The 25,273-nt window shown below is 40.0% G+C and overlaps 2 protein-coding genes and 1 long non-coding RNA gene across 6 annotated transcripts; 2 read left to right on the forward strand and 1 right to left on the reverse strand.

Moving 5' to 3' along the window:
• The first annotated feature begins 2,103 nt into the window (after positions 1–2,103).
• On the forward strand, positions 2,104–13,957 carry LOC110050791 (hephaestin-like protein). Its single transcript, XM_089275736.1, has 14 exons — positions 2,104–2,309; positions 4,758–5,191; positions 5,693–6,007; positions 6,230–6,548; positions 6,865–7,060; positions 7,307–7,544; positions 7,791–7,961; positions 8,773–8,973; positions 9,992–10,241; positions 10,962–11,204; positions 11,655–11,880; positions 12,263–12,583; positions 12,861–13,026; positions 13,303–13,957. Exons 1-14 carry the CDS (start codon positions 2,140–2,142, stop codon positions 13,395–13,397), a joined length of 3,345 nt encoding a protein of 1,114 aa, XP_089131862.1. The 5' UTR covers positions 2,104–2,139; the 3' UTR covers positions 13,398–13,957.
• Positions 13,958–15,363: 1,406 nt separating this feature from the next.
• On the forward strand, positions 15,364–24,514 carry LOC149101577 (uncharacterized). Its single transcript, XR_016202839.1, has 2 exons — positions 15,364–15,535; positions 22,931–24,514. It is a non-coding gene; the product is annotated as an uncharacterized LOC149101577 (long non-coding RNA).
• Positions 16,477–25,218, reverse strand: LOC110050829 (uncharacterized). 4 transcript variants are annotated; one of them, XM_020756799.2, is made up of 5 exons: positions 25,032–25,218; positions 21,226–21,294; positions 19,533–20,889; positions 18,705–18,776; positions 16,477–18,091 (listed from the first exon to the last, which is right to left on the reverse strand). In XM_020756799.2, exons 3-5 carry the CDS (start codon positions 20,787–20,789, stop codon positions 17,615–17,617), a joined length of 1,806 nt encoding a protein of 601 aa, XP_020612458.2. In that variant the 5' UTR covers positions 20,790–20,889; positions 21,226–21,294; positions 25,032–25,218; the 3' UTR covers positions 16,477–17,614. The 4 variants fall into 4 exon arrangements, with proteins under 4 accessions (XP_020612458.2, XP_089131807.1, XP_020612456.2 ...); XM_089275681.1 differs by having other exon boundaries at positions 18,705–18,779; positions 25,032–25,216; XM_020756797.2 differs by lacking the exon at positions 21,226–21,294 and having other exon boundaries at positions 18,705–18,779; positions 25,032–25,216.
• Between the last annotated feature and the right edge of the window lie 55 nt (positions 25,219–25,273).

A 25,273-nucleotide genomic window follows, 5' to 3' on the forward strand; every position in this document is an offset into this window, starting at 1 on the left:
GAAAATTTAAAAGTTTGAGGGATGATTGTTGGCTGTTTAATATCTTTGAAATCATCTCTGTTTTGAGCTGTGTAAACAAGGGCTACGCTTAGGTATTAACATTAATCAATGCTTACCTTCCTGATGACCTACCTAGTGGCAGTCCAAAAAAGCCTATTAAATCGCTGCTGTCTTTTGGACATGGCTGTGACGGAATTCAATTTAAACTCTGGTTCGTTTGAGAAAGGTAGTGGATTTTCGTGCGCCGGTGACAGTCGAAATCTTTGTGAACGATTACATAACTCACTGATGAGCTGATTAACAAAGAGCTTCCTGGCGTTAAGCTCCGAAATCCGTTGATAGAAAAACTGTCACTTTTGGTGCCCATGTAGAATTTGACGGGAGCGTAAATAATGTGTTAATTTACCAAATAGACAAATAAAAGAGAAAGTGCTTATATACGCTTAAATAGAACTTACTTAAGACAGCAAGTAATTAAAAACCAGAAAAATACTCTCGTCCATCTTTCAATGTTACTTTTGTTCCTTTCAAGTAAGTCTTTGTTTTTATTTCAAAAGAAGAACCTGAAATATTTATTGTCGATAGGGGGTTTGACCGAACCACCTGAACCCTACCTCCCCCTCCCCCTCTCCCTCCCCTACTCCGCCTCCGCCTCGGTTGGTTCGCCCCAGAAATAGACCTTTTTAGCTTGTGCGGGTTAATGTTGTCCCATTTCAGACCATGTGATGATGCTCTTGATAAGTCTTCCCATAGTCGCACGTATGTGAATGAATAATTTTTAGATGGGGAAAAGAACAATTCTCTAGAGATTATCAGGCGGTCTGCAATGGGAAACAAACCGCCCTTGTCCCTTGGGGGACGATAACAGAGATTCTAGCAGTCGTGCTTGAGTGACTCAGGCCAAAAAAACAAGTCAACGTTCTTCAAATGTTTTGAAGGCCATGTACCTCTAATACGTATGTTCGTTTAAAGTAAGGACAGTCAGTTATCAACTCCTTTTGCTGTAAAATTACAAGAAATTCTTTGAAATCTAACTTTTAGAGTCAATTACCATAAATTTTATCGACACATAATAACAGAAAAGATAAACTTTTTCAACAAAAAAAGCAACTTTTTGGATTCTTGCAGCAACTTTTAAGTAACTTTTCGAGAAATGGTGAGCAAGGACTTGAAAAATGTAGAGCATCTTGTGGACAGCACCAGCATGAGTTGTATTCTTATTCAAATACGTTTCCGGTTTGTTTAGCAACATCATTAGGCCGACGACAACACAAACGTCCTGTTTTACGAGTCCTTCGACATTTATATTTTTAAATATATGTCCTCATGGAACTGAATGATTTGCCTCGTTCATGAATGGTGCTGATCGTGATGTACTTATATATGGCAAGTGTTTCGGCACTGATATCCAGCCATGGCATCGGCTTTGCAGTTCTTATGTAATCCAAAAGCCTGGATTACGATCTCAATTACTCGGCCATATATCAATGGCATACTGAATACTTAAGAGATTGTTTTGTGAAAATTTGCTTTCAAATTTGATATCAAAAGGCAGTGATAATTAATCATCATCGGTACCGCGGCCGTCCGGATCTTTTTAGTCACATCTAATCCGTTTACATGTCAGTTTCAGTCTACCATGACATCAGTGGCATGACATGACATGATAAGAATAACAAAGAAGAACACTAGTTGCAATTCAATGCATTCGGCAGGCATTCATGATCAATGCCGATGGCGAGGAATCTCACTCGCTCCAAAACCTCACGTCAGCCCGGCTCTAAGACAAAGCTTCCAAGATATAGGTCGAAATCGAAACTTATAATCGAAAGAAATATAATCTTAAACTTGACTAAACTTCCAGCCAATTTTCCGCTAGTTTTTTGCTCAACTCATGATCTTTGGGACGGGGTACAAAGGGATCCAAGAGGACTCTTAGGGAGGGGGTGATAGCGGTTGTCTGTAGGCTGTACTGTACTACGAGAAGTAAGGCAATGACTTCCTCCCCCCCCCCCCCCCCTTCCTGCATTAGAAAGCCTTAAGCCCAGAAGGAAGAGTGAACGCATTTTGTGCATAAATTATTCTGTTGTCTATCTTCAGTTGGAGTGAAAAGTATCCGCTACTTGAACGGGCAAGACAATGCATTCGTTTATACACATAATATCTTGTCGAATGTTTGTTGTAGCTCTCTTTCACAAGAGCTCTTTATCAGCGAGTCGGGATTATTACATCGGAGCTGTAGAAAAGGATTGGAACTATGCACCAACAGGAACAAACAACGTGAAAGGAATGCCACTGGACAGTGACAGGCGAGTGTTCATATGTACTAATTATGATTCTATCAGATTATATTTAGTACGGCAACAGCATTTGAATTCGCAATAAGAAAAGTGTTTTGCCGCGTCCAAATAGCGATCTTTCCTTTCTCAGTCGTTGGCAAAGTCGTTATTTTAGTTATTTCCCTCAGAAGTGCATGCATACCTAGTGCGGTATATTAAAATGCTTTCAGCTCCCAAGGAACTTGTGACTCTATCACTGTTGCTCTATCACTGTAGTCGAGTAGTGTAGGCTTTATTCTGTTCAGGTCGGTTCCTACTGATAACATCGATCAAATAATGCAAAGATCGCGGTAGAGAGCTACAGCTAGGCATGAGAGGTACCATCGAGAGCTGGTTAGGGCCAGTTGTCTCGCCATCATGAACACTTTGAACTTAACAAGAATGTTGTTTTAGGGCTAACTGGTATTTTGGTCCAACAGATCTCGTTGAGCAGGCCTTTAATCCCGTCTCGAGCTTGATCCACAGTGATCCCCTTGCAGGGCTCATCTCACTACTACTAAGTTTTCGGAAAATATTGCATAAAATTGTACAAAACTTGAAAGTTCGCTACACTCTTTTTTGTGAGAATATATTTTATAAGAATATCCAAGCCGAAATTTGCGAAACTTTAAAAGTATTTCAAAAATAAACCCAAGGCTGACATTTTGAAACGAATACAATTTTGTGCGTTGAAAATTTCTAAACTATACCGTACAAATTAATACAATACAAAGTTTGTAAATTCAATACATGCTTATAAAAATCCAATCTTTTCTCTGAACGGCAAGATACACTTCAAACCAAACACTTGTAATTGATACCCAACGCTATAATCCAGTGTAAGATTAGTCACGAGAATATTTCCAGCCTAAAATCGGCAGAAAAATAAGAATATTCAGCTTAGGCCGAAAACAACAACAACAACAGGACACCTGTCATATAAGAAACTCAGTTAAATGACCTGTTCTTGTAGGTCAGTGGATGGAGCGCCCGCCCGGTGTTCGGGAGGTCATGGGTTCAATTCCTGTCGGGGACTCAGAATTTTTCTTTGTCCCACGCTCGTGTCATGTTGATTAATTCACCTTCACAAATATCGATCTGATAAAAAAAAGGATGTACCTAGCCTAAATTTCCAGGGACCTAATTTTGCGAAAATTTTATTGGGCGCTAGAGATTTTAGAAGAATATTTCACAATGAATTTTAAAAGAACCAAAGAAGACGAAAGCCGGTCAGCGTTTAGAATTTGTCTAATCCTCGTTGTTTGATTGAGGGACCGAGAGATCATAAACACGGATGATGTGAATTGATGACTCCCGGCCGCAAGTGACGAGCAAAGACTGCATTCGCAGGTTCGGAAAACACACTGAGTTCGAACTACTCTAACAAACCAATTTAAGTATTGTTAATTAATCCGGCTGAGCACAGCGTCTTTCTGGTTCACAAGGCAGTGACAATGTGGTATGCCCGGGGTTGCATGCCGACCATGCAAAGAAAGGAACAATGAGTTCTCTGTTGAATTCATCGCTTTGTAAATTACGCTTGACTTACCAAACAGCCTCTGCACCTTCGGCACTGATTTCCTTAAAGACTTGAAATCTAACGAAAAAATGAATAAATCCCCAAAATAAACAAAAAGGTATCATAATTGCCCAGTTTACCTAAATGCCTAAAGATGGCGGCCAAGGTGACCATCAATCAATAGCTGTCATTTAATCAAACTTCTGTCAATAAATCATTTTATTTACCCTTTCCGAATTAATTACAAGACAATTTATAACTTCATGAACTTCACTCAGATGACCTGCACCTCTTTAAAAACTTCTATTTTGATTCGTTCTTGCCTATCTGCACCTCTTTTGTTTTTAGGGCTAAGGGCTTTGTTTGTGTTGTATACCTATTGTTTCGTTTGGCCAATCATGAAAACGGTGCAGGTTGGCCCACTTCACTTGGATAGGAGCTCTTAGCAAACCCTGTTTCTCTCTACGAGGAGAGCCCCTGGCAGGGTTACGGGAGTGATCTCTACACACACGTCTCCGATTCACATATTTACATGTACTTCTTCATATTACATATTTTTTAAACAATTGTTGTCTTTATCTTGTTCAATTGTTACCTAGGCTTTGTGTCGGAGGAGATATGACTTTTGTTTAATTTTTTAACATTTGTCCGGTCTCGGGACATGCTCAGTGGAAGCCTGATACCTAGCTTATACCTGCACGAATTGCTAAGAATACTGACACACAGGCAGGCGATTTATCAACACGAAACTTTTAAGAATAAAGCAGGGAAATTAAATCCAGAAACGGCTAAAAATCTCTCATTATATCCGAGCCTGATTAATTATTAAACTTTTGTCCAAGATTTAAGAGTGTGCATTACTTAGCCCGCAGACATTTAACCTCTTTCAAAGTAACTGTTGTCATAAATTCTCTTTCCAGTGATGGCTCTCAGTTTACGGTGTCAGGTCCCCACAGAGTAGGAAGCATCTATCGCAAGGTGCTCTATCGTGAGTTCACAGATGGCACCTTTACAGAAGAGAAACCTCATCCGAAGTACTTAGGATTGCTGGGTCCTATAATAAAGGGCGAGGTTGGCGATACTCTAAACGTTCACTTCAAAAACATGGCTAACCGTTCGTTTACAATGCACCCACATGGGGTCTTTTATGACAAGGGCTCAGAGGGTGCTCTCTATGATGATCATACGGAGGGAGGCCAGAAAGGGGACGATCACGTACTTCCTGGTGTAACCCGGGTCTACAAATGGACAATTCCTGAAAATCATGCGCCAACCAAAGATGACGAGAAGTGTCTTACTTGGGCTTACCACTCTCACGTGAAACCCGTCAATGACATCAACACTGGCTTGATTGGTGAGTACAGAACAGCCATATTCCTGACGCCTTCCTGTCCTTTTCCTTGTAAAGGCTTTATTTAAATAAAACTGTTAAAAAGAGAGGCCGTGAAGACAATGGCGAAAGTGGTGTAAGTAATTGTACATATATACACACATACATTACTTTATCAACCCTCGGATTTCAGAGTAGCTTATGCAGCTAATATCTCCGAGCATTTAACCGTCAGATGAAAGATAGATCACCACACCGGGAACTACATCCCCTACTCTTTTCGATCAGTGTGTAGCTAGGTTCTTTTACGTCCCACAGAATTAATTATGAAGAGTTGTGAGACGGAGCCTACGGTTTATCGTCCTTATCCGAAAATTGTGTCACGAAATGGAAGTTTATTCAACCAAAGTTAATCCTCAGGCGATAGAGATAAAGTTTTGTTGGCAAATGTAATTTGTAATTTTTTCTGTTTTTGTTTGTCTCTGTTGTGTCATCAACTTCTTAGCGTACTTTCTTTTCTAACAGGAGCGATATTAACCTGCAAAAAAGGAACACTAGACGAAAGGGGGACTCGCACAGACGTTGATAAGGAATTTGTGTTACTCTTCGCTGTAATGGACGAGAACAAGAGCTGGCTTCTTGATGAAAACATCGCACGCTTTTGTGCTGACCCTGATGGAGCTATGACAAAGAAGACAGATGGCGGATTTGTGAAAAGTAACAAAATGTACAGCATCAATGGGCGAGTGTTTGGTAACTTGGAAGGTCTGGATATGTGCCTTGGAGAAAAAATCAGCTGGCATTTGTATGGTATTGGCACAGACACTGATGTCCATGCAGGTATTGCTTTTATCAACCCTTGGAAACGACTCCGACCATCCCCCGTATATTTCACTCCGGCTCACTGTTTCTTCGGTTTATGTTTTCGTTCATGTATTCGTTCAGCCATTCACCTCGTAAATAACTAAGCTCAAGGCCAAAGTATCTTTTTTAGACCTAACTAATAGTAATTTTTTTTATTTTTATTTTACACCTGTTGTTTTATATTTTTTTTCATTGCAGCGTATTTTCACGGCCAGACATTTAGCAGTGACAAGCACCTTAGGAGCATTGCTACTCTTTTACCCGCGACATTTGTGACGGCAACAATGACGGCCGTCAATCCGGGAACTTGGCTTTTAAACTGCATGGTAACCAGTAATTATGACGGAGGAATGTACGCTTTGTTTAATGTAGCTAAATGCGCCCGCGATTTTGACCCGCCTGTCGTCAGCGGTGGAAGAACGCGAAAGTACTTTATTGCTGCCGAGGAGAAGATGTGGAATTATGGGCCGAGTGGAATAAACAAAATGACTGGAGAGGATTTGTCAAAGCCAGGAAGGTAATAATTACTAATAATTACAACCAACATAACTAAACTGACTTTTATCATCCGAGTTCCTTCTTCGGGGTATTTGTTGTTAAAAATAATGGTAAATGAAATCACAAGCTCTACTGTCATTGAGGCCGCAAATTTTCAACTTCCTTTTTAATCAATAAAATAAAATAAAATCTGATATAACAGGGTAATACTATATGCCCTCGCATTGTAAATGTAACAATGATTATTTTTTAACATATCAATTTCTTTTGGGCGACCCGCGTTTAAAACTGCAGGACTTTTCCCGGGTGTTTACAGTTTACTTTGCTATTTTCAGTGATGCGTCAAAGTTCTTCATTCGAAGCGAAGACAGACTTGGAGGAACGTACAAGAAGGCTCTGTATATTGAGTACACCGATGATACGTTTAACACTAGAAAGAATCGTACAGAAGATGAACATCATTTAGGCTCCCTGGGACCTGTTATTCGTGGAGAAGTAGGTGATACCATAGAGGTGGTCTTTCAAAACAAGGTGAGATCGAATTAGGCCTGGGTTTATATGTGTCTCTTTAAGCAAAAAGGAACACGCAACAAACGTGAACCCGTAGATTACAACATGCAGCTATGAAAAGAGGGTCTCAATTGGGGCCGGGGGAGAGCTTTGACGGTTAACGGTTAAATTTTACCGTTTACGGTTTCACTTTTACACCAGCAGCTGAGAGTTATGCCCATGCCAACAGATAACCTAAGTTAACGTGTCAGTGTTCGCCATTCACAGGCTTCAAGAAACTACAGCATTCATCCTGTTGGTGTTCTGTACAGTAAATCAAACGAGGGAGCATTGTACGAAGACGGTACATCCGAACAGGATAAAAAAGATGACGCAATCCCACCCGGGGAACACTTCACATACAGGTGGACTGTGCCCGAGGAAATGGGTCCCAGGCCTTCAGACGCGCAATGTTTGACTAGAATGTACCTGTCGAGTGTGAACCCAACCAAGGATAGATATGCAGGTGTGAAGAGTAAATAACAAGAATATGCATAGAATGTGCTTGTCATGAGATATAAATAATAAATACGAGGATAGTAAACTTTAAGGTCAGTCAAAATTATACAGTGTGCATTATACAGTGTGCATTATACAGTGTGCATTATACAGTGTGCATTATACAGTGTGCATTATACAGTGTGCATTATACAGTGTGCATTATCTAGTTAGAAGATAGTATCTGATTTAACACAAGCTTCTTTACTTTTAGGCCTGTTTGGTCCCTTATTGGTTTGTAAGAAAAAGAGCCTGGATTCTAAGAACAAGCAAAAGAATATGGACAAAGAGTTTGTGTTACATTTTGTGGTTACTTTGGAGAAGAATTCTTGGTACTACCAAGACAATAAACAACTGGCCGGCAACCCTTCCACTATTGATGAAAGTAAGTAGTAACTGCCTGTCTGAACATTCTCTTAGTTTGTTATCTTCCTGTATATGTAGTTTAACACATTTATCAAGCAGAATTATTTGTACGTTTGAGGGAGGCAGCGTGGCTAAGTGGCTTTAGGGCGCTGGTGTTGTAATGCGGAGGTCCCGGGTTCAAAGACGTCCATTCTGCCACTAACAGGATTTGTTTCTCGGTAGTCCCAAGTTCAAATCCTCGGTCAGGCTTTGTAAATAGCCAACTGGTCCGCCTCCTGCCAGTTGGGACTCATGTTTTAACTATGTTACGTTTATTTGAAATATTTGTTTCCTTTGTTTCAGTGGCATACCTGTAAGCTAGCTAAGCTTGGTGCTTGTAAAGCTAAGTGCATGACCACTTTAAATAAGATTTACTTTTTTACTTTACTTTACGTTGAAATTGTGAAAGTGACGACGCGTTCCCCTCTCCACCCGACCCCTAGACTACAAATATTCCTTCTTTTGTCTGTCAAAGATGACGTGAAAGAAAACGAGAGAGAAGAACAATGGCCGCACAGTCTTTTCTTCTCCTTTCGCACTTTCTTTCGCGTGAAACCCAGTGCTTTGACTGACGGTCACTACTTTCAGAGTTTGGGTTTCCAATTTAGTAGCTCCTTGGACGGTAGGATTTGATAAATGTTCGGTCTTTCGGTCCTTATATTCTTTTAGAATTCGGAGGGGTGAAGCTCGAGTCACCCGGGCCCCTCGCATATCGCGATCAGATAACAAAGAGGAGAGATTTTTATTGCTGTGGCTGCTTTGATTAAGAGTTAGTCTTTGTTATTTTTCAGGCGATCCATCTTACATCAACAGCAACAAGATGCATGACATTGATGGGTTTGTTTATGGAAATCAGCCTGGTTTGAGCATGTGCGTAGGAGACCGAGTGTCGTGGCATATAATGAGCGGGATATTGATGCATAGCCCCCTGTTTTACGGCAACACTGTTACCTACAACGGCAAAAGAACAGATGCCGTGGGACAAATACAAGGTGTGGAACATATACAGAAAAAAAGACAAACAAACAAGCACAGACGCAAACTTGTAGAACGACAACAAACTGGGGGGAGCAGGGATGGCGTAGTGGTGAGAGCGCTCGCCTTCCACCAATGTGTCCCGGGTTCGATTCCCGGACCCGGGGCCCGTTTCTCGATGGTCCCGAAACGTTTTCGCATCCGGAAAGCCGTGGCAAAATCTCAAACCTTATGATTACAGAGCTGTTTTATTCGCATGTTCTTAATATGGATAGAAGTTCTCTTCATACAAGAAGTTTCAGGCCTATACATCTCTCTGTTTTTAAATACAGATTATCTAAAAATGGCTTTACGGGCCCGAAAAGTTTCCGGGGCTTTCGAGAAACGGGTCCACGGCGTCATATGTGGGTTGAGTTTGTTGTTGGTTCTCTACTCTGCTCAGAGAGGTATTTCTCCGGGTAATCCAGTTTTCCCCTCTCCTCAAAAACCAACATTTCCAAATTCCAATTCGATCCTAGAATGCACGGGCATTTCTGAACGAGTTCTTGTGAACTCCTTGGTGTTCCGTGGGTAAACAATTACATTTTTACATATTTACATACATTTTACAACCGCTTCTTAGAATGCTCTAATAGGGAGTTTAAGAGAACCACGACGGCAACGGGAACGTCGCTAAACAAATGGTTTAATGAGCAAAACAATGGCTGTGCACATGCATAATAATTCTTGGTACATTTCTTTGCCGTCCTCTCCAAAACACTGAACAACGAGAAATGACCAAATTTTGAGTTGTCTGGAGAATGAGAGAAATAGTTTTGACAGTGATAAGCAAACTAAACGACTTTAGAAAACCGCGAGATTCGTAGGTAAAATATGAAATCATTTTTTTAAACGACGTTGTCCTCGACGTCGCAGAAAGTTTGCAACCATCAGAAATATTTTTAATAGTCACTATCTAGTGTTTCCTCGCTATACTTTTTTAGTTTTTAACTCGAATTTACCGAGATACTTATCTTTAATCACGATTACCCGCAGGCTCTTTTGGAACGGTATACATGACGCCAGATAACCCGGGGGAATGGGCAATAATTTGTAAAACAACTAGTCACTTGACTCTGGGCATGGAAACCAAGTACACAGTGCGAGAGAATTGTGGGAAAACTTCCCCAGAGCAGAGTACTGGTGACAAGGTCAGACGTTACTACATCGCTGCTGTGGAGGAGACCTGGGACTATTCACCATCTGGCCGTGATATCTTGGAAGGAAAACCTCTGGAGGATAGCGAGTGAGTCTACCTTAAATAGCCTTGTAGGGCAACCAAGCTCCTTATGCGTACACTTGACATCGGAGCGGTACTATGACTTATCGTGATGACATGGACAGTTTTTCACTCAGGGCCAAACCAAAATAACTTTGCTGCTAAACTGTGGCTATGAAAACTCATTACTCAGCTTTTCCACGTCTTTTTTCACTGAACATTGGAGGCGCAATGGCCTCATGGTTAGTGCGCTTGTCTCCGGATCGAGCGGTCCGGTTTCGAGCCCGGCGCCGTATTTTTGGGCAAGACACTTTACTCTCACAGTGCCTCTCGCCACCCAGGTGTATGAATGGATACCGGCGAATTAAATGCTGGGAGGGCCACCCCGCGATGGACTCATCCAGGATGGGAGTAGAAATACTCTTAGTTGCTTCATGCTACAGAAACGGCGATTACCTGCGGCCTGATGGGCTACTTGGCTCGTATGCAGACTCTTTTACTTTATCGTTAAATGCAGTATGTAAGGCATGGCATAAATGTATCCCGGTTGACAGTCACAGTAATAACGTGTAATACAAGTCTTTTTAGCACAAAAATCAAAAGTTTCCAAAATGTAAACAAAGTCTGCTTTTACAAGGAGATGAACAAGGGAACTGTAATTTTAATCTATTTATTCATCAGTCCGTCAGTCTGTCGTTCTTTCGTTCATTCGTTTAATATATCTGTATTTGATTTTCTTTTTTTCAGAGAGGCCAGACCATATACAACCAACGGCCCAAAACGCATTGGTCATAAATACAAGAAGGCCATGTTCCAGGAATTTACTGATGCCACTTTTACAACGAAGAAAGAAAGAAAAACTGATTATGAAAAACATCTTGGAATTATGGGACCGGTTATAAAAGCTGTGGTGGGAGATTCTGTTGAAGTGTTATTCAAAAACATGGCGAGTAGAAAATACTCTGTACACTCGGATGGCTTGTTTTACAAGTAAGGGGAATTCTACTTTTCATTTTATTAGCTATCAGATTTATTGTTCATTTTGAAAGCACAAATCTTCAAATTCAGTGTTGTAGAATAAGAATATAGTCTATAGTGATATAATCTTCTTATGATATTGCGTAAATATATATTAACAGAAGGATATATAACTTTGGTTGAATTAACTGATTGATCTTAATATTATTGTGAAAGATTCTGTACCCGATCCTCTTGAAAGGGTTAGTGCCAGTAGCGCAGCTGGCAATATAGAGCGTAGCTTTTTATTCAACCAAAGTGAAACCAGCTGTGACTTGAAAGACCTGAAAGGATTAACTCAGTTTCGACATCATCCCGGATTTCCCGCCAACGTTTGTTGATGATGTCATTTAATAAATCGAGATTATTTGTTTCCATAACAAACGTAAACGTATGCATTTGTGTTCATTGCTTTTGTGACAGGAAAAAGTATGAAGGTTCAAATTATCGCGATGGAACAAGTGCTATTGACATAGTAGACAATGCTGTAGCTCCAGGGAAAGTGTTTAAGTACGTCTGGCAGGTGCCACAGCGCGCTGGACCTACAGAGAATGATGACGACTGTGTGGCCTGGGCATATTACTCCGACTCAGCCTCTGTCAGAGATTTCTACACAGGCCTTGTGGGACCTCTTGTTGTTTGTAGAAAGGTATGTACTTTTAAGAGAGGGATATAAATTGTCTGTTTTGTTGGCAATGCTAACGCAGGGAAAATAAGAAATAAAGAAATTATCACTGAAATAAGTTTTTTGTTATAAGACTGATAGGTCTGTTTGTTATAAGTGGAGGGATTGGAAAGTAAGATCTACTAGTAAAGAAAGACTGTTATTTGATGTTAATTGTGTAAATGAATCAATTACCAAAATTTATATCTGCATGGTTTTCAGCACAATAATGTTCCATCAGCTGCATTCAGAATGACAGTTAGATGACAAAACATTATCAGTCCTGTTACCCAGTTTTAGCGCAAATCACGTCTATGCACTATTTAAGTCACGGATGTATTAATGTTTAACTTTCTTTATTCAAAAGGGAATACTAAACGAGGATAATTCTCGACGCGGCGTGGATCGCGAATTCTTTTTACTTTTCTCCACATTCGACGAGAATAGAAGCTGGTATATTGACGACAACATAAATAAATACTGCTCTGACCCAGGCCCCATAGACCAGCTTAAAAACGATGTCGGATTCAAGGAGAGCAACCAGAACTATGCTATCAACGGATTTATTTATGGAAACTTACCCGGCTTGAAAATGTACAGTGGAGAGAAAGTGGAGTGGTACCTAATGGGACTTGGAGATCTGACTGATGTCCACACCGTACACTTCCATGAACAGTCATTTGTTTACGTAAGAGTCATATCATCAATGGTTACACTCACAATATCGCACTGACATTATAATAGTACTGTAGTTTACTATATGTTTTAATCATCTTCTACAGTTTACCGTTTGTTTTAATCTTCTCTTACTGCTGAAATGATCTACTATTTTTAATTATTTCAAACTTTAAAGGATGTTTTGTGACCTATAAATACTGTATACACTTTTCAGAAACATCATTTTATTATTTTTAGGTTATAAACACACCGTATCTGAAATATTTATAATATTCTTTCTATCGCAGAAATCTAACACGCTTCATCGAGACGATGTCTATGACATTTTCCCAGGAATCTATGCAACCGTGGAAATGGTACCTGACAGCGTGGGAGACTGGTTATTACACTGTCACGTGAACAACCACTTGACGGGTGGAATGCAGACTCTATTCTCTGTTATGACGCCAACCAGTAAGTCTATCCTGCTAGAAACCAGTTTTTGCCAGTTTGTTTAATTTAACCACGTTGTTTAAAATATTTTCTCAGACGCATTAATATTGGAGGACTAAACCAGCTTGGGGTTTTGCGAGATAATTTCAAATTAGTTTTTTTCATCGCTGTTTTCTTTTCGTTTTCATCTATGTTTTCTTTTTATTTTCATTTTCTTCGTCGTCGTTGTTGTAATTGTTTGTGTTGAAGAGAGTGTTTAGTGTAGTGTTAATGTCCCTTGCTATCCTTTACCTCTAGGTAAGCCGGTAGACAGCGGGGCCTGGAAGCCTAAAGCTGACTGGATGATCTTTACAAGCTCGTTCGTTGTTCTTGTCTTCATGTTTGCTGCTTAAGCCCGATAATGCATAATCCTGGATATTATTGATACGCACCCATTTTACTGCGCCTTTCAATAACATGCGGACTCAATCTAAAATTCAAAGCTCAACCGACGAATGCGCTTTTCGCTACCGTCAATCAAATGTTCGGCGGCTCCTCCCAGCTTCAGACTACTGCCGAGCACTGTTTCGTTGTCTGGACTGTGCTCAACGATTTGATTACGCCGCGCTCGGCAGTGGTCGGAAGCTGAGAGGAGCTGCCGAACATTTGATTGACAGTAGCGAAAAACGCATTTGTTGGTTGAGCTCTGAATTTTAGACTGAGTCCGCATGTTATTGAAAGGCGCAATTAAAAAAGAAACCTACGTTGATGGACTCACTGTCATTCGTGCGTGTGCATATTTTTCTTAGTCTAGGCTGCATGAGTTATCATTTTGTTTTATATACAAGTTACGTTTTCAGTGATTTTTTTCCTGTTTCTTACTTTTTTATCCAGCACGGTAGAAATATTTTTTAACATTGATGTCACCTTTGATAGCATTGAAATAAATTTAGTAGTAAAGCAGACCTGAAAATTGTAAGGTTTTTTGGTGATTCAGTCATCGATACAGTTGTCTTGTGTCCTCGTTGATATTTCGCAGCGACTGAAATACGTTTTCACAATGGTTTCGTTTGACCAGGAAAAGAAGACAACAACAACAGCAGCGGTAGCAGCAGTGGAGGAAGATTTAAGTGGAAGTGCCTTTGATGCTCGTTGAAAATGTGGAAAAAAATATTCCCAAACGGTCACAATTTTAACGATTTGGCTTTGATTACAGGAGAACGTCACTCCAAAAAGCTTACTCGTTTTGTCTTCGCCTATAGCAAGTAAACATTCAACTTTTTCACTCACCGAAGTTTCAGCCTCAGAAGTGCCCGCTGTCCTGAAGAATCGGAGGCCGCCATTTTGAAACTGTCTTGGCAGTTTGGAGCATATGGTTCAAGAGCATCCATAACCCGGGGTGGTATTTAAGGACGGTGCCTACTTTTGTTAGTGCGCACACGTTCTGCGCATCAGGCAAGGCATGGTTTAAGCGCCACGCGCGTGCTGGGTTGACATGACGCAATCAACTACGCTACCAAGTACACGACTAAATTGAAAGCAAAATTTTCCTACTCTGACCAAATCAAGTTTAATGAACCTGTACTTAAACCAGGAACACCAGAACAGCAGCATATCGCATATCGCTTCCTATTTTAATTTTTCGTTATCAAATATTTTGTTGCTCGGAAATATTAGCTGGTCAAGCTACTCTAAAATTCGAGCTTAAATAAAGTTTATGTATGTATGTATGTATGTATATCGCGAACTACGAACTGTTAACGTCTTCCAGCTGAAAAACTAGCTGTTATTTGTCGAAAATTATACTGAAATCCAACTGTAAACATGTACCTACAGATGGCGAAGTGCGCGCGCAAAACAAGTGCGAGATACGCAAATGTTTTACTTACTGAGGAGGTGACGTGAAAAAATGTAACGCGCACCGTAAAAAGTTTCAAAAAGGATTGATAACTTTAAAAAACGCGTGGTTACCCCTATATTTTATGTTATGAAATGGAGGTGGCAAGCCTATTCAGCACGTGATGAGTTTCTGGTTGTGAGCAAAAGATATTTAGACTGTATTTTAGCTGAAACAGAGGAAGGCTGTCAGGGACGCTAAAAGTGCTATTGCAACGATTTTGTTACTAAAAGCATACCAAAAATGGTTTTTATCAGATCTTTATAAGTGTGTCCGCTTCTCTGTATCTAAAGGCGAATTCTGAGGAAAGCTGTGAAGAAGTATCCTCTCCTTCTATTTTCAGAAAAATGCAGATGTCAGCATTTTTGTTGAGATGCAAGGCTAATTATCTCGAAAAAAAATGCGTGGCTACCCCCTTTTTCCTTTGTGTATTCCGATAGCCCTTGCAAAGATCTACTTTTTCCGCGTGGTCCTACCCTGGCGCAAAAACCTCACGGTATTTAGTAGGCACCCTCCTGAAAGTCAAACCATGACGTCACGAAAACGCGGCTTGGCTGCTTAGTACATTTCAAAATGGCGGCAACGATGTTCGAATTTTGGGCTTCTTAGGAGACGAATTTATGGAAAACCTGCACTTTAGAGGCTCAAACTTCGGTGAGTGGCTAAACTTAATGAAAGGTTTTTATTAGCGTTGACAAGAAACAGACGTTTTTTGGAGTAACCTTCTCCTTTAAGTCCAGGAAAGCTTCTCAACTCGAGGGAATTTTTTATGTTATTAAACGAACTAGTTTAATTGTTTCACTACATAGCTGCTATTATATTCAAAAGGAAACTTTTAACTACATTCCTAGATTTGTTTTCTTTATTTTATTCTCATATTTGATTGACATTTCTATTCGTTGACGGAATGACAACTTTTGAGTATTTTTCCCTCATAGTAAAAGTAAAAGTTGACAGCTAACACCTACAGTACTCTCCCTAGTGTCTGTTTGACAGAAGTGTCCGCTTAATTAATTGCTTTGGTTTACTATGGACATTTAGTACAGGGTCTCCGCTCAATGATTTGACCTCTACTAAAACGTGTTTCACTGTACTGAACTGCGAACAGTTTCTAAGTGGACTCAAGCACTCAATATGTTGCAGTAATGGTGATTTCTGTTGTTTCAAATCTGTACCGATTTTCAGCTTCGAACTCAGCAAATTACCGGAGACACATTGATACAGTTTTTAAGAGTAATCTGACATATGCAGTACGGGAGTCTTGGAGAGGAGCCGGCAAATTTTTACTGACACAGACTCCGAGAGAACGTACGGCAGTTGTATAACAAACAGATTTGACTGAACTTAAAATTCCAAGTTCGTAGTTCTGGACTCTATATTTGTTTATTTTTAATTGGGTGTGTGTGTAAAAGTAACGTGACTTGGCTTAGTATGAGAGGTGAATGTCCTAGTGATGGGCTCTTGGCTGTTTATCAGAAAAAAAAAGTTAAGGGTGAGGTACAAATCGCCTTTTCCAAATACCCTGATGTCATCCAGTTTTTGAACAAACATATTAACAGCAAATCAGTAACTGAGTTAATAAAAATCTATAAATGTGGACCCAAAATATTAACCCTTTTATTCAGGACGGAATTTTACAAAACTCTTCATTTGCTCTGAAAAGTTAATCACAATAACCCCAGGGGGAGGGCACTTTAATGTGATGGAGGTGCTAGCTCAAAAATCTTCGGAAAATCCCCCAAATCTTCGGCGCCAGAACCTAAAGTAATTTTTTAGGATTGGCACAAGGACATGTAACGCATAAAGGTATCAATGTAAACTCTTTCACGGACCAGTGATTGACAGTGAATGACACTGATTGACTTAGCCACGTATCAAGGAGGCAACTTAACACCTGACCATGATATGTGGTAACTGAAATGAAGACTGAACAAGAGCAAGCGTCCCCTTGAGTGAAATCTATAAAGACCATCCCTAGGGATGCTTTTGCTATCCAGAACTCGTAAAAAAGAGTGTGTTTTAATTTTTTTTTAACATTTAGAGCATTTTTCATTATGATTGAACAATTCGCAGTTTTAAACAGATATACATCTTTTAGAATAAACAGCGATTAATAAATACACCTGAAACTACAACAGATGATGTTGTTTTGGAAAAATCCCGTGCAGTGGAACCTCGAAAAAACGAGGGCCAAGAGACTGGCAAAATATATTTGATAATTTGTTTGCTAATTCAAGGTTTTAAATTTTAATTCTACTGGGGCGGAGAAAATTGTTCGTTATACCGAGGACTTAGTTAAATAGAAGTTTGTTAAACGAGGTTCCATATCGGCGCTTATCAGAAAAATTTTCTTCCCAAAAATAAGATGTCGATCTTAGTAATCGTCGACATGCACTTGTTGTTCCGAATAGACAACCCTTATTCGTTAATTCTTCTTTCATTATACATAACAATCCATGGAGTTCAACTGATTGCTTTTGTAGCACGAGAGAGAAGTAGTAATTTTGTAGTGCGCGCCTCCTCCTGGGCCCGAACAATCGTATCATGAAATAATTATTATCCTAGTTAATCCAAGTTGAATAGAACTTTGTAGTAACAATCTGATCAAAATCAACAAATATACCCAACGTGGTTGTCATTGCAAAGCCATTAATTAAGGCGTATTCAAGGTTTTCATAACAGCGTTTTTACATATTAGTTATTCTGGAATCTCCGGCTTGAACAAAATTTAGTTTAAGTGGAATAATTCCGGCGAAAACGGTTGATTGTTTTATCGTCACTTGTGACGTCATTCACGCCTGGCTGACTGTTGTGACAAACATCACCCACATACGTCACATCGACGTGTTTTCCTTTTTCTTTCCGGATGACAAATCTCACTTTCACGTTACACTCTGGTCGCTTGCATTCCGCTCCTCCTCTGAAGAACACCGCTGAATGGATTTTTCGCGAGTTTTCTGATCTCACGTGATTATTCTTGAAGCGCAAACTGCACCATGGGTTGCTTTCTTTAACTTTGCTGAGGAAGATTCGAGTCCAGTCCCCACTCAACAATCGACCACCGCTCGGAAACGTCTTGATTGGAATTCTCTCCCACTCCTCTTTCGTCAACTTAAATCTTGCGGTTGCTCCATCGATGTTCTGTCGAAAGTACTTTTCTTTTCCATTTTCGCCATCATCGTCAGATGAGTCTGAATCCATCGCGTACTCCTGCAACATTTTAGATAAGCTCTTATAGAATGATATAAAAATAAATGCTACACCTTAATGCTTATATGATCCTGAGCCTATATGGAGAAAACAAACTTTTGTAGTTGTAATTCTTTCCTGACCGATCCGGGCCGGGGAGGGGTGGGGGGACTACGCTTTCCACCCTGAAAACTATTTGGCGGCTGATTACCAAACTGGCAGTGAATGATGATGTTTGACCTAATTCCAACAATGAAGCTTGTGTACTTTCTTTGGCAACAAAAATTATCGTCACTTCAGCGTGAATTTTTAGATTTACTATCTTGAATTCCATGATTTTTTCATACAAAATTCAAGATCACGCAAAATTGATAAACTTATTTCGAGATGTGCTAAAAATCGACTCGGGTCCAGTCAAAACCGAGCAGCACCAACTGAAGAAGAAAACGCTCATGCCACTTCTTGATAACACTAAATTTCGGCGAGCCATCCAAACCTGTTTCAAGATATATCTCAGTCGAAAGAGGAAAAATAGTAAAATTTAAGCTGAAACGTATAAGTCCGCCCACCTCTCCTCCTCTGTCTGGGGTTGATACTCTGATTCATTGGGGTTAAACACTAACGAAACACCTACCATTCGATCGGCTACGCTCTCCCTGTTTGACAAGTGTTCATCAGAATGAAGCTTGTAGGTCGTGGCATCAACCTGCTTTAGAGAGGAACAGGATAAGCATGCTGGCGCTATTAAGGGATCATGCATTTCGCCTTTCAATTATCTGTTACAGATGCCCAAGGGTACGAAGAGGATTGAGTGAGTGAGTTATCTGTTATACTTTTACAAGACGATTACATGAAATTAAGTCTCTGACCGTCACATATTGTATTAAATCATCGGTTTAACTTCCTATGGTTAGGAGCTCTTCACAAGCCAACAAGACTTTGGATAGTGAGGCTTGATAGCTACAAGATAAAGAAGGATTTGTTATCGTTTCTTCCACTGTAACAAAGTTTAGGATCAATCGGAACATCGTTTCCGGTACATTGATACTAAATGCAGCTGAACGTCAGTCCACTTAGGATACCTATCCTGGGCAACCGTTTTTGACAAGGTCAGACACTTCATTTGCGTGTGGTTCATCACTCAATTCTAATTGGTTGGTAGCTAAGGGTTACCAGCCTCTCCCCCTCCGCGATCATGGATGCCTTAGTGGACATGTCTGGTCTCAAGGCTTTCCACGTATGAGAAATTAAGAAATCAAGACAAAATGATTCAGGGATGCACCTGTCTGGGAGGTGATGCATAATCGCTTTTTAACAACATTCAAGAGCCTGTCTGTATTTGAACAGAAATGACTTGCTCATTAAACAAGCAAATGAGACAGTCATCTCTAAAAACTCCGTAGCAGCATCCTACATTGTGAAGTTACTGAGCAATAACTGCTTGTTATGTAAAGTTCTTTACCTTTAATGGCAAATGGGATCTTCCAGAATCACCGCTGCTCCAACTCACAGGAACCATGATAACTGAAGGTCGTTGGTTTTTCGGATTAAAAGCATCATAGTGATGGGATTCACTTTGTGCATAGCAACTGCAGCTACAACTGCAAGCAATCAGATGGCGATTTGGAACCATGCTATGCTTTTCAGTTGGCCAGAATAGCATTCCTTGCTGAAAATCGTTAAAACTGTTGTAATCATAGTATTTTGACATTCCTGGATGGTAATTTGCCTGATGACTCGTATTCTTTTGACCATCTTGTGCTTGGGCAGTGGTTATTTCCTCCATGTGGTGAAGTGGCACTGTGCCATTGGAACTCATATGAAAACATGGAGGTGTCACGCTGGCACTGGCCTGGTGAGATGACACACTTACGGGATCACCATTCTGGGGGTGAGTATATAATGCCTTTGCTGAGTTAACATGGTAGGCTGATATCGAGCCGTTGGTACTCATTTGATAAGCTGACGATTGGAGATAATTACTCGGCTGCGTCAAAGCTGGCGGCTGCGGGCTAAGATGGTAAGATGAAAATATCTCAGGCTCGCGGGAATTAATTTGGGGAGCCAGTTTTTCCCGTATCCCTGTTGTCGCCGTTAATGGTTCCCCATTGAGTATACTTGACTGATTTACTGAACATGGCACATCAGAATCCACTTGATACCTTTTCTTTTCGGTAATCATGTCCTTGGAAAGCCGTCTACCAGGAAAACGCTCTGTGTATGGAAATTTCGTTTGAAGGTCAACTTCACATCTTGATCGTTTTCCTCCCGATTTGTCCACGTGCTTCGCTATCTGATTAACGTTCATCAGCTGTCCACTACGAAAACGTTTTACCAATGGAATTTCTCTTTGCCTGGCAACGTGAAAAGCTGACTGCATTTGCTGGTTGCTCAGTTTGTCCGTGTCCTTTTGTCCGTTTTCTTTCTGATTAAGGAGCACCTTATTCTTTGCTTGATCAGCTGTTGCTCCTTGGACGTTACTTATTTTGATGTTGAGTACATCTTCTTCGGTAGTTATCTTCCCGCGGGATCGTACTTCATATATTGAATCCCGTGGCAAAGAAATTGTTTGGTGACGGACTGTTTTGCACAATGGCTCAGATATTTCTACCCTTACAACAGAAGTCTCGGATATGGAGATCGTTTGGTTGTTATTTGTCTTATTCTCTGGCGTTTTTATCTTCGTACTGGCACCTGCAATGTCGTTTAATGAGTACATTTGGGTTACCAATTGTGATAGGACAGATTTCAGCAGTAATACTCCACTGTCACAGCTGAACAGAAAGGCCAAGGAGGTGTGATGCTGGTTCTTATTTCAACTGAAAACGTAAATGGGAAAAGAACCAGTCAAGAGGTATCCACAAAATCAAAATGCTATACACGAGAAAGCTCCAACTGGTACGTGCATATCCACCACATAAGCTGTTGCTTTAGATTAGATTTAAGAAATCTGCGTCAATGAAAAATTCGTTCCTTAGCATCAGTGAACAACGTTTGTTTTCATTTTCCGACTCCTGTGGCCCTACAAATCATACAGTGAGTTCAAAAGGAAGATAAGAGGGCAGGTAACTTCTGTATACGACCCAAGTGTCCCATCAGGCCGGAGCTTATGCCGGTTTCTGTAGCATGAAGCGACTAGGAATATTTCTACTCACCCTGGATGGGATGCTAGTCCATCGAAGGGTTACCCTCAGCAAACAATTCGGCGGTACTCATTTGTACACCTGGGTGAAGAGAGGCACTGTGAAAGTGTCTTGCCCAAGAAATCGACACAATATATGTCCCAGCCAGGGATCGAACCCGGACCGCTCGATCGGGAGTCGAGCACACTAACCATGAGGTTACCGCGCCTCCCACATAAGATAAGAGAGTGAGGGGGGAGAAAAGATTGATATTCCCCCTTAAAGCAGTTGAAAAAAATGAACTGCTTTATTTTTATTTTTACCGTTTCATCATTTATACTCATTAGCTATTGTCCATATTGTCCTATACTTCCATCACCATATTTACATCTATTGTCCTTAATATATTCTATCATTCGCGTCACCTACACAACTCTTATATCACGCACTATGGAATATTTTCTTTCATTCCCTGATGATGCCGTAGAACGGCGAAAGCTTGGAATCGAAATACAGCACTGTAGCTCAAGGCCTCAATTGAATCAATATATTTATCCATTCCGATATGCTACTGAAGGACAACTTCAAACCTTGTCTTGGCATAATGAGGATTGTTTATCAGCGAGAGCAATCATCGAAACGATACTCAGTGATGAGAGACTTGGTCTAGCTATTCTCTGATTTTTCCATCGGAGACGAGCTGCACTAGTTGTCTAAATGTAAACATTTATTGTTTTCTCATTTCGGAACGGTTCCGTAATGGGCCACGTTCGATATCTCGTTATTCTAACATGGTTCCGAGGCTCTATATTTGGCAGTGTTTTGGGAATAAAGAAACAAAAGAAACTTAGCAAATTTGCCATTTTGCTCTGAATGTCACGGAGATATGTTAGACTGATTTGAATATATCGAACGTGGCCGATTAGAAGCAGTTTTGTTAATCTCACTTGTACGGCGCTATTTTCCTATAATATGGCTGTGTGATGAGAACATTATAACTCTAAGTGCCGTATGTGTCAAATATATTTTAAGCTGTTATTTAACAAATAGAAAACATTTTCTTTCTTTATCGAGTTATAGAAGCACGCGTACAAAGGCGTTGGGTAGTTTAAAGTTTGAGAGAATCTCTAGAAAGCTGTGGAAACAGTCGCCAGCTGCGGGCTCGTATTCTCACAGCATTCAGTCTCGAGTTTTCCCAAACCTGCACCTAGTAGAAACAGAGTAAATATTCTATTTATTTTAGAAAACGCGGCAAGAAAGAAGGCAAAGGATAATCGCTCTTTTCTTTCAATTATCAAAATATAGTTCTCTCTTCTCTCGCTATCATTTCGTCAACTCGTGTTAGTTCTCTCTTCCCATGGAGCTTTAAGTAAATTTCTGCTGGTACCAAATTATGCAAACACAGACCGCAATCTGATCGGTTACCTTAGTGGCTAGAGTCAGTGGCGACGTCATTTTGTTTTCCCAATTTTTCCTAGGAAGATGAAGAAATTTTGTTGGATTATTTCATTCACCCAAAAAACTAAAGGAAAGACTCTCACTGTTACGCAATTTCAAACGCCCACAATCGTTGAATGAACTAATGAGTTCGTATGCACAGCTGCAAGTTTCAAATGACAATTCAGTCCCCGCGCGATTTCGCTAAAGCGTGAAGTTTGATAATTGAAAACTGTTTTTCAAAGGACTTCTAGTTAGAACACTACTAGAAATAATTACATTGTTTTCTTTCTTTTTCTAGGAGGAGATAGCATGATCCGGCATTTGGTCTCAACAACAAGTTAAATAGGAGTACGGTTTTTAGCAAGTGCTTTCTTAAAAATGGCTTTTGCCTCAAGAACTAAGATTTCGAAACATAGTTTTTCTAATCTATTGTCACTGTGGAGTAGAGCTGAAGTCTTCAATTTGAAGATAAAATCAATAAAGGCACCAGAGAGATGTTTGGGTCGTATTCTTGAACAATGCAAACAATCTGAGAGGCTGGCATCGCATCGCAAACTAGTTGCGTTTTGTTTTTAGTTAACGGAGCGAACAAATAATTGTGCAACAAAGGGAGCAGTCTTTCACAACAAAAGGGCAAATAACAATAACGGGAGCAGTTGTAAATGTATCATAATTCTCTCTTTCAAATTTTGAAATTTGACTCGACGATGTAACATGATCTAGCAGTAAATCTCACTCGCCTTTGTGAGACCGAGGGCGACTCGTGCAGGGCTATGGTACCGCTTTTGTAGAGTTTTGAAAGAAATGTCGCACAGCTCTGATTAATTTTTAAGGAACTTTGTGTAGGTTGACAGTTTTAGGACGTATGAAACCTGATACCTTGTCCACAAAAACGAGGAAAAACTTTCCAGCAGGTTAAGTTAGCATTGTCTTCATGTTCTTTTGTCCGCCCGTATCGTTAAAGTAAAACGGAAAGCTTTAAGAACTAATTATGCAAATTTTTGTCGTTGAAGAGAATAATATGGTAGTATTCGGCTTACATATACAATGTCAATTAGAAGATATCCTAGTTGATACTGAAACCTATCCTTACTACGTTTGAAAAAGAAAATGAGTCACTGAGATGCTTACTTCACGTGTAAAACTATTAAAGAAAACTTTCTAAAGGATCAACTTCGCCATTATCATGTTAATCGTATTTGAAGTTACACACAAAGGAATAAAAATTGTGTGCCTGGATCACGCAACAACATCTGGAAAGAGCATGTTTTCCAGAAAAAAAAACGAAGAAAAAGAAGAGTAAAAAAAATAAATAAAATGAATCACATCGTAGACTGGACACTTCCAGTCAACCTAATAGGCCACCAGCTCTAAGAAGATTAGTTTTGGAAAATTTGTTTTCGGTTTTAACAAGGTCAAAATGCATAGTCTCGGGGCATTCCTAACCGTAATACGTGTTACCACGGAGTTAGTCAAGAAACCATTATACGTTATCACATAATACGCAACTGACTCCTCCAACACGATGTTTGGACTGAAAAGAAAGATTATCTTTGTGAAAGAACCCACCGTCAGTTAAGAACCTTCGAAAAATATGATACGGATCGATTAATGGCATGTTTTTGTATAAGTTGTAAAAGGCGACACAATACACTTAACGTATTCGAGTGTGAATATGTTGATAATGTGAAGAATCTGCCGTCTCGACCAGGTTCAATACAACTATCCTCTCCCTTCGTTCCCTAAATCTTCTGATGACTAGTCGTGAAGCGCCCGACCAGACAAGGGCAATCTGGATTATGGCGAATGCCCTGTTTCCGACAGCACATTAACATGCAAAGAAGACACCTATTGTGTTAATGAGTATCACAAAATTAAACAAGGTTTCGAGGCACGCCGTGTTTTGAAAATTAACATCCTCTACCGATAAGGACGAAATAAAGAGCAACGATTATTGTGAATACCTTCACACAGAAACTACTCTGGCCGCTTTTTCATTGGCAAGCGCTGACAGGTCAATACGAATCCATGAGTCATTCCGCCACTACAAACCATTCTGCTGAGCTTTCTGTCAATACTGGCTTAAAAATCATCTGAATCTGAGGAATTTGACCTCATAAAAAAAGGTCTTTTGATTTTAGTTCTAACTTGATAGTTTAAGTTAGGTTCCGAGAGTTGCGAGGAAGTTTCTAAACTCAGTTCCACTTCTGATTTAACACGTCCGGCACATTTGATCACTTGGATAAAAAAAAAAAACCTTATTACATAATAGCACAATCAACAACATAAACCCCGGGAGCAAATTTCTAGGAATTAGAGTTGTACAAAGGTAGCCAGAGTTGATTTTCGAAACAAAAGTTAAAGAAATAATCACAGATGCTTCAAAAGCGTTAACTTACCTTTCAAGTATTAGAGAAGGTTGTTGCCACATGCTTGAGTGCGTTGTATCATAGTTAGTGGTTTGTATTTATTTATCGTGTGATTTCATGCATGCGCAGTGGGTAGTCTGCAGAAAGTCAATCACTGTCGGCCACCTCAAAATGTTGTTGAGTGATAATATAGAGGATCTGAGGAATTGAACGGATAGATAGTGCTATATAATGTCTACTTTATAGAGCTTTCTTACAAGACTGAAATCCCC

This window comes from Orbicella faveolata, unplaced genomic scaffold (assembly GCF_042242905.1).
Source record: "Orbicella faveolata isolate gen_17 unplaced genomic scaffold, um_ofav_v1 contig_37, whole genome shotgun sequence".
Classification (NCBI taxonomy): Eukaryota; Metazoa; Cnidaria; class Anthozoa; order Scleractinia; family Merulinidae; genus Orbicella; species Orbicella faveolata.

What these genes read in the sequence shown, in the direction of transcription:
- LOC110050791 (XM_089275736.1), top strand. Translation starts at nt 2,140, where the DNA reads ATGCATTCGTTTATACACATAATATCTTGTCGAATGTTTGTTGTAGCT. An exon ending in CCCTTCCACTATTGATGAAA is followed by an intron (nt 7,962 to 8,772) that starts GTAAGTAGTAAC and finishes GTTATTTTTCAG; the next exon opens with GCGATCCATCTTACATCAAC. An exon ending in CTCTGTTATGACGCCAACCA is followed by an intron (nt 13,027 to 13,302) that starts GTAAGTCTATCC and finishes CTTTACCTCTAG; the next exon opens with GTAAGCCGGTAGACAGCGGG.
- LOC110050829 (XM_020756797.2), bottom strand. Translation starts at nt 20,789, where the DNA reads ATGTACTCATTAAACGACATTGCAGGTGCCAGTACGAAGATAAAAACG. An exon ending in GATCCCATTTGCCATTAAAG is followed by an intron (nt 18,780 to 19,532) that starts GTAAAGAACTTT and finishes TCCTCTCTAAAG; the next exon opens with CAGGTTGATGCCACGACCTA. An exon ending in AGAGCGTAGCCGATCGAATG is followed by an intron (nt 18,092 to 18,704) that starts GTAGGTGTTTCG and finishes AAAATGTTGCAG; the next exon opens with GAGTACGCGATGGATTCAGA.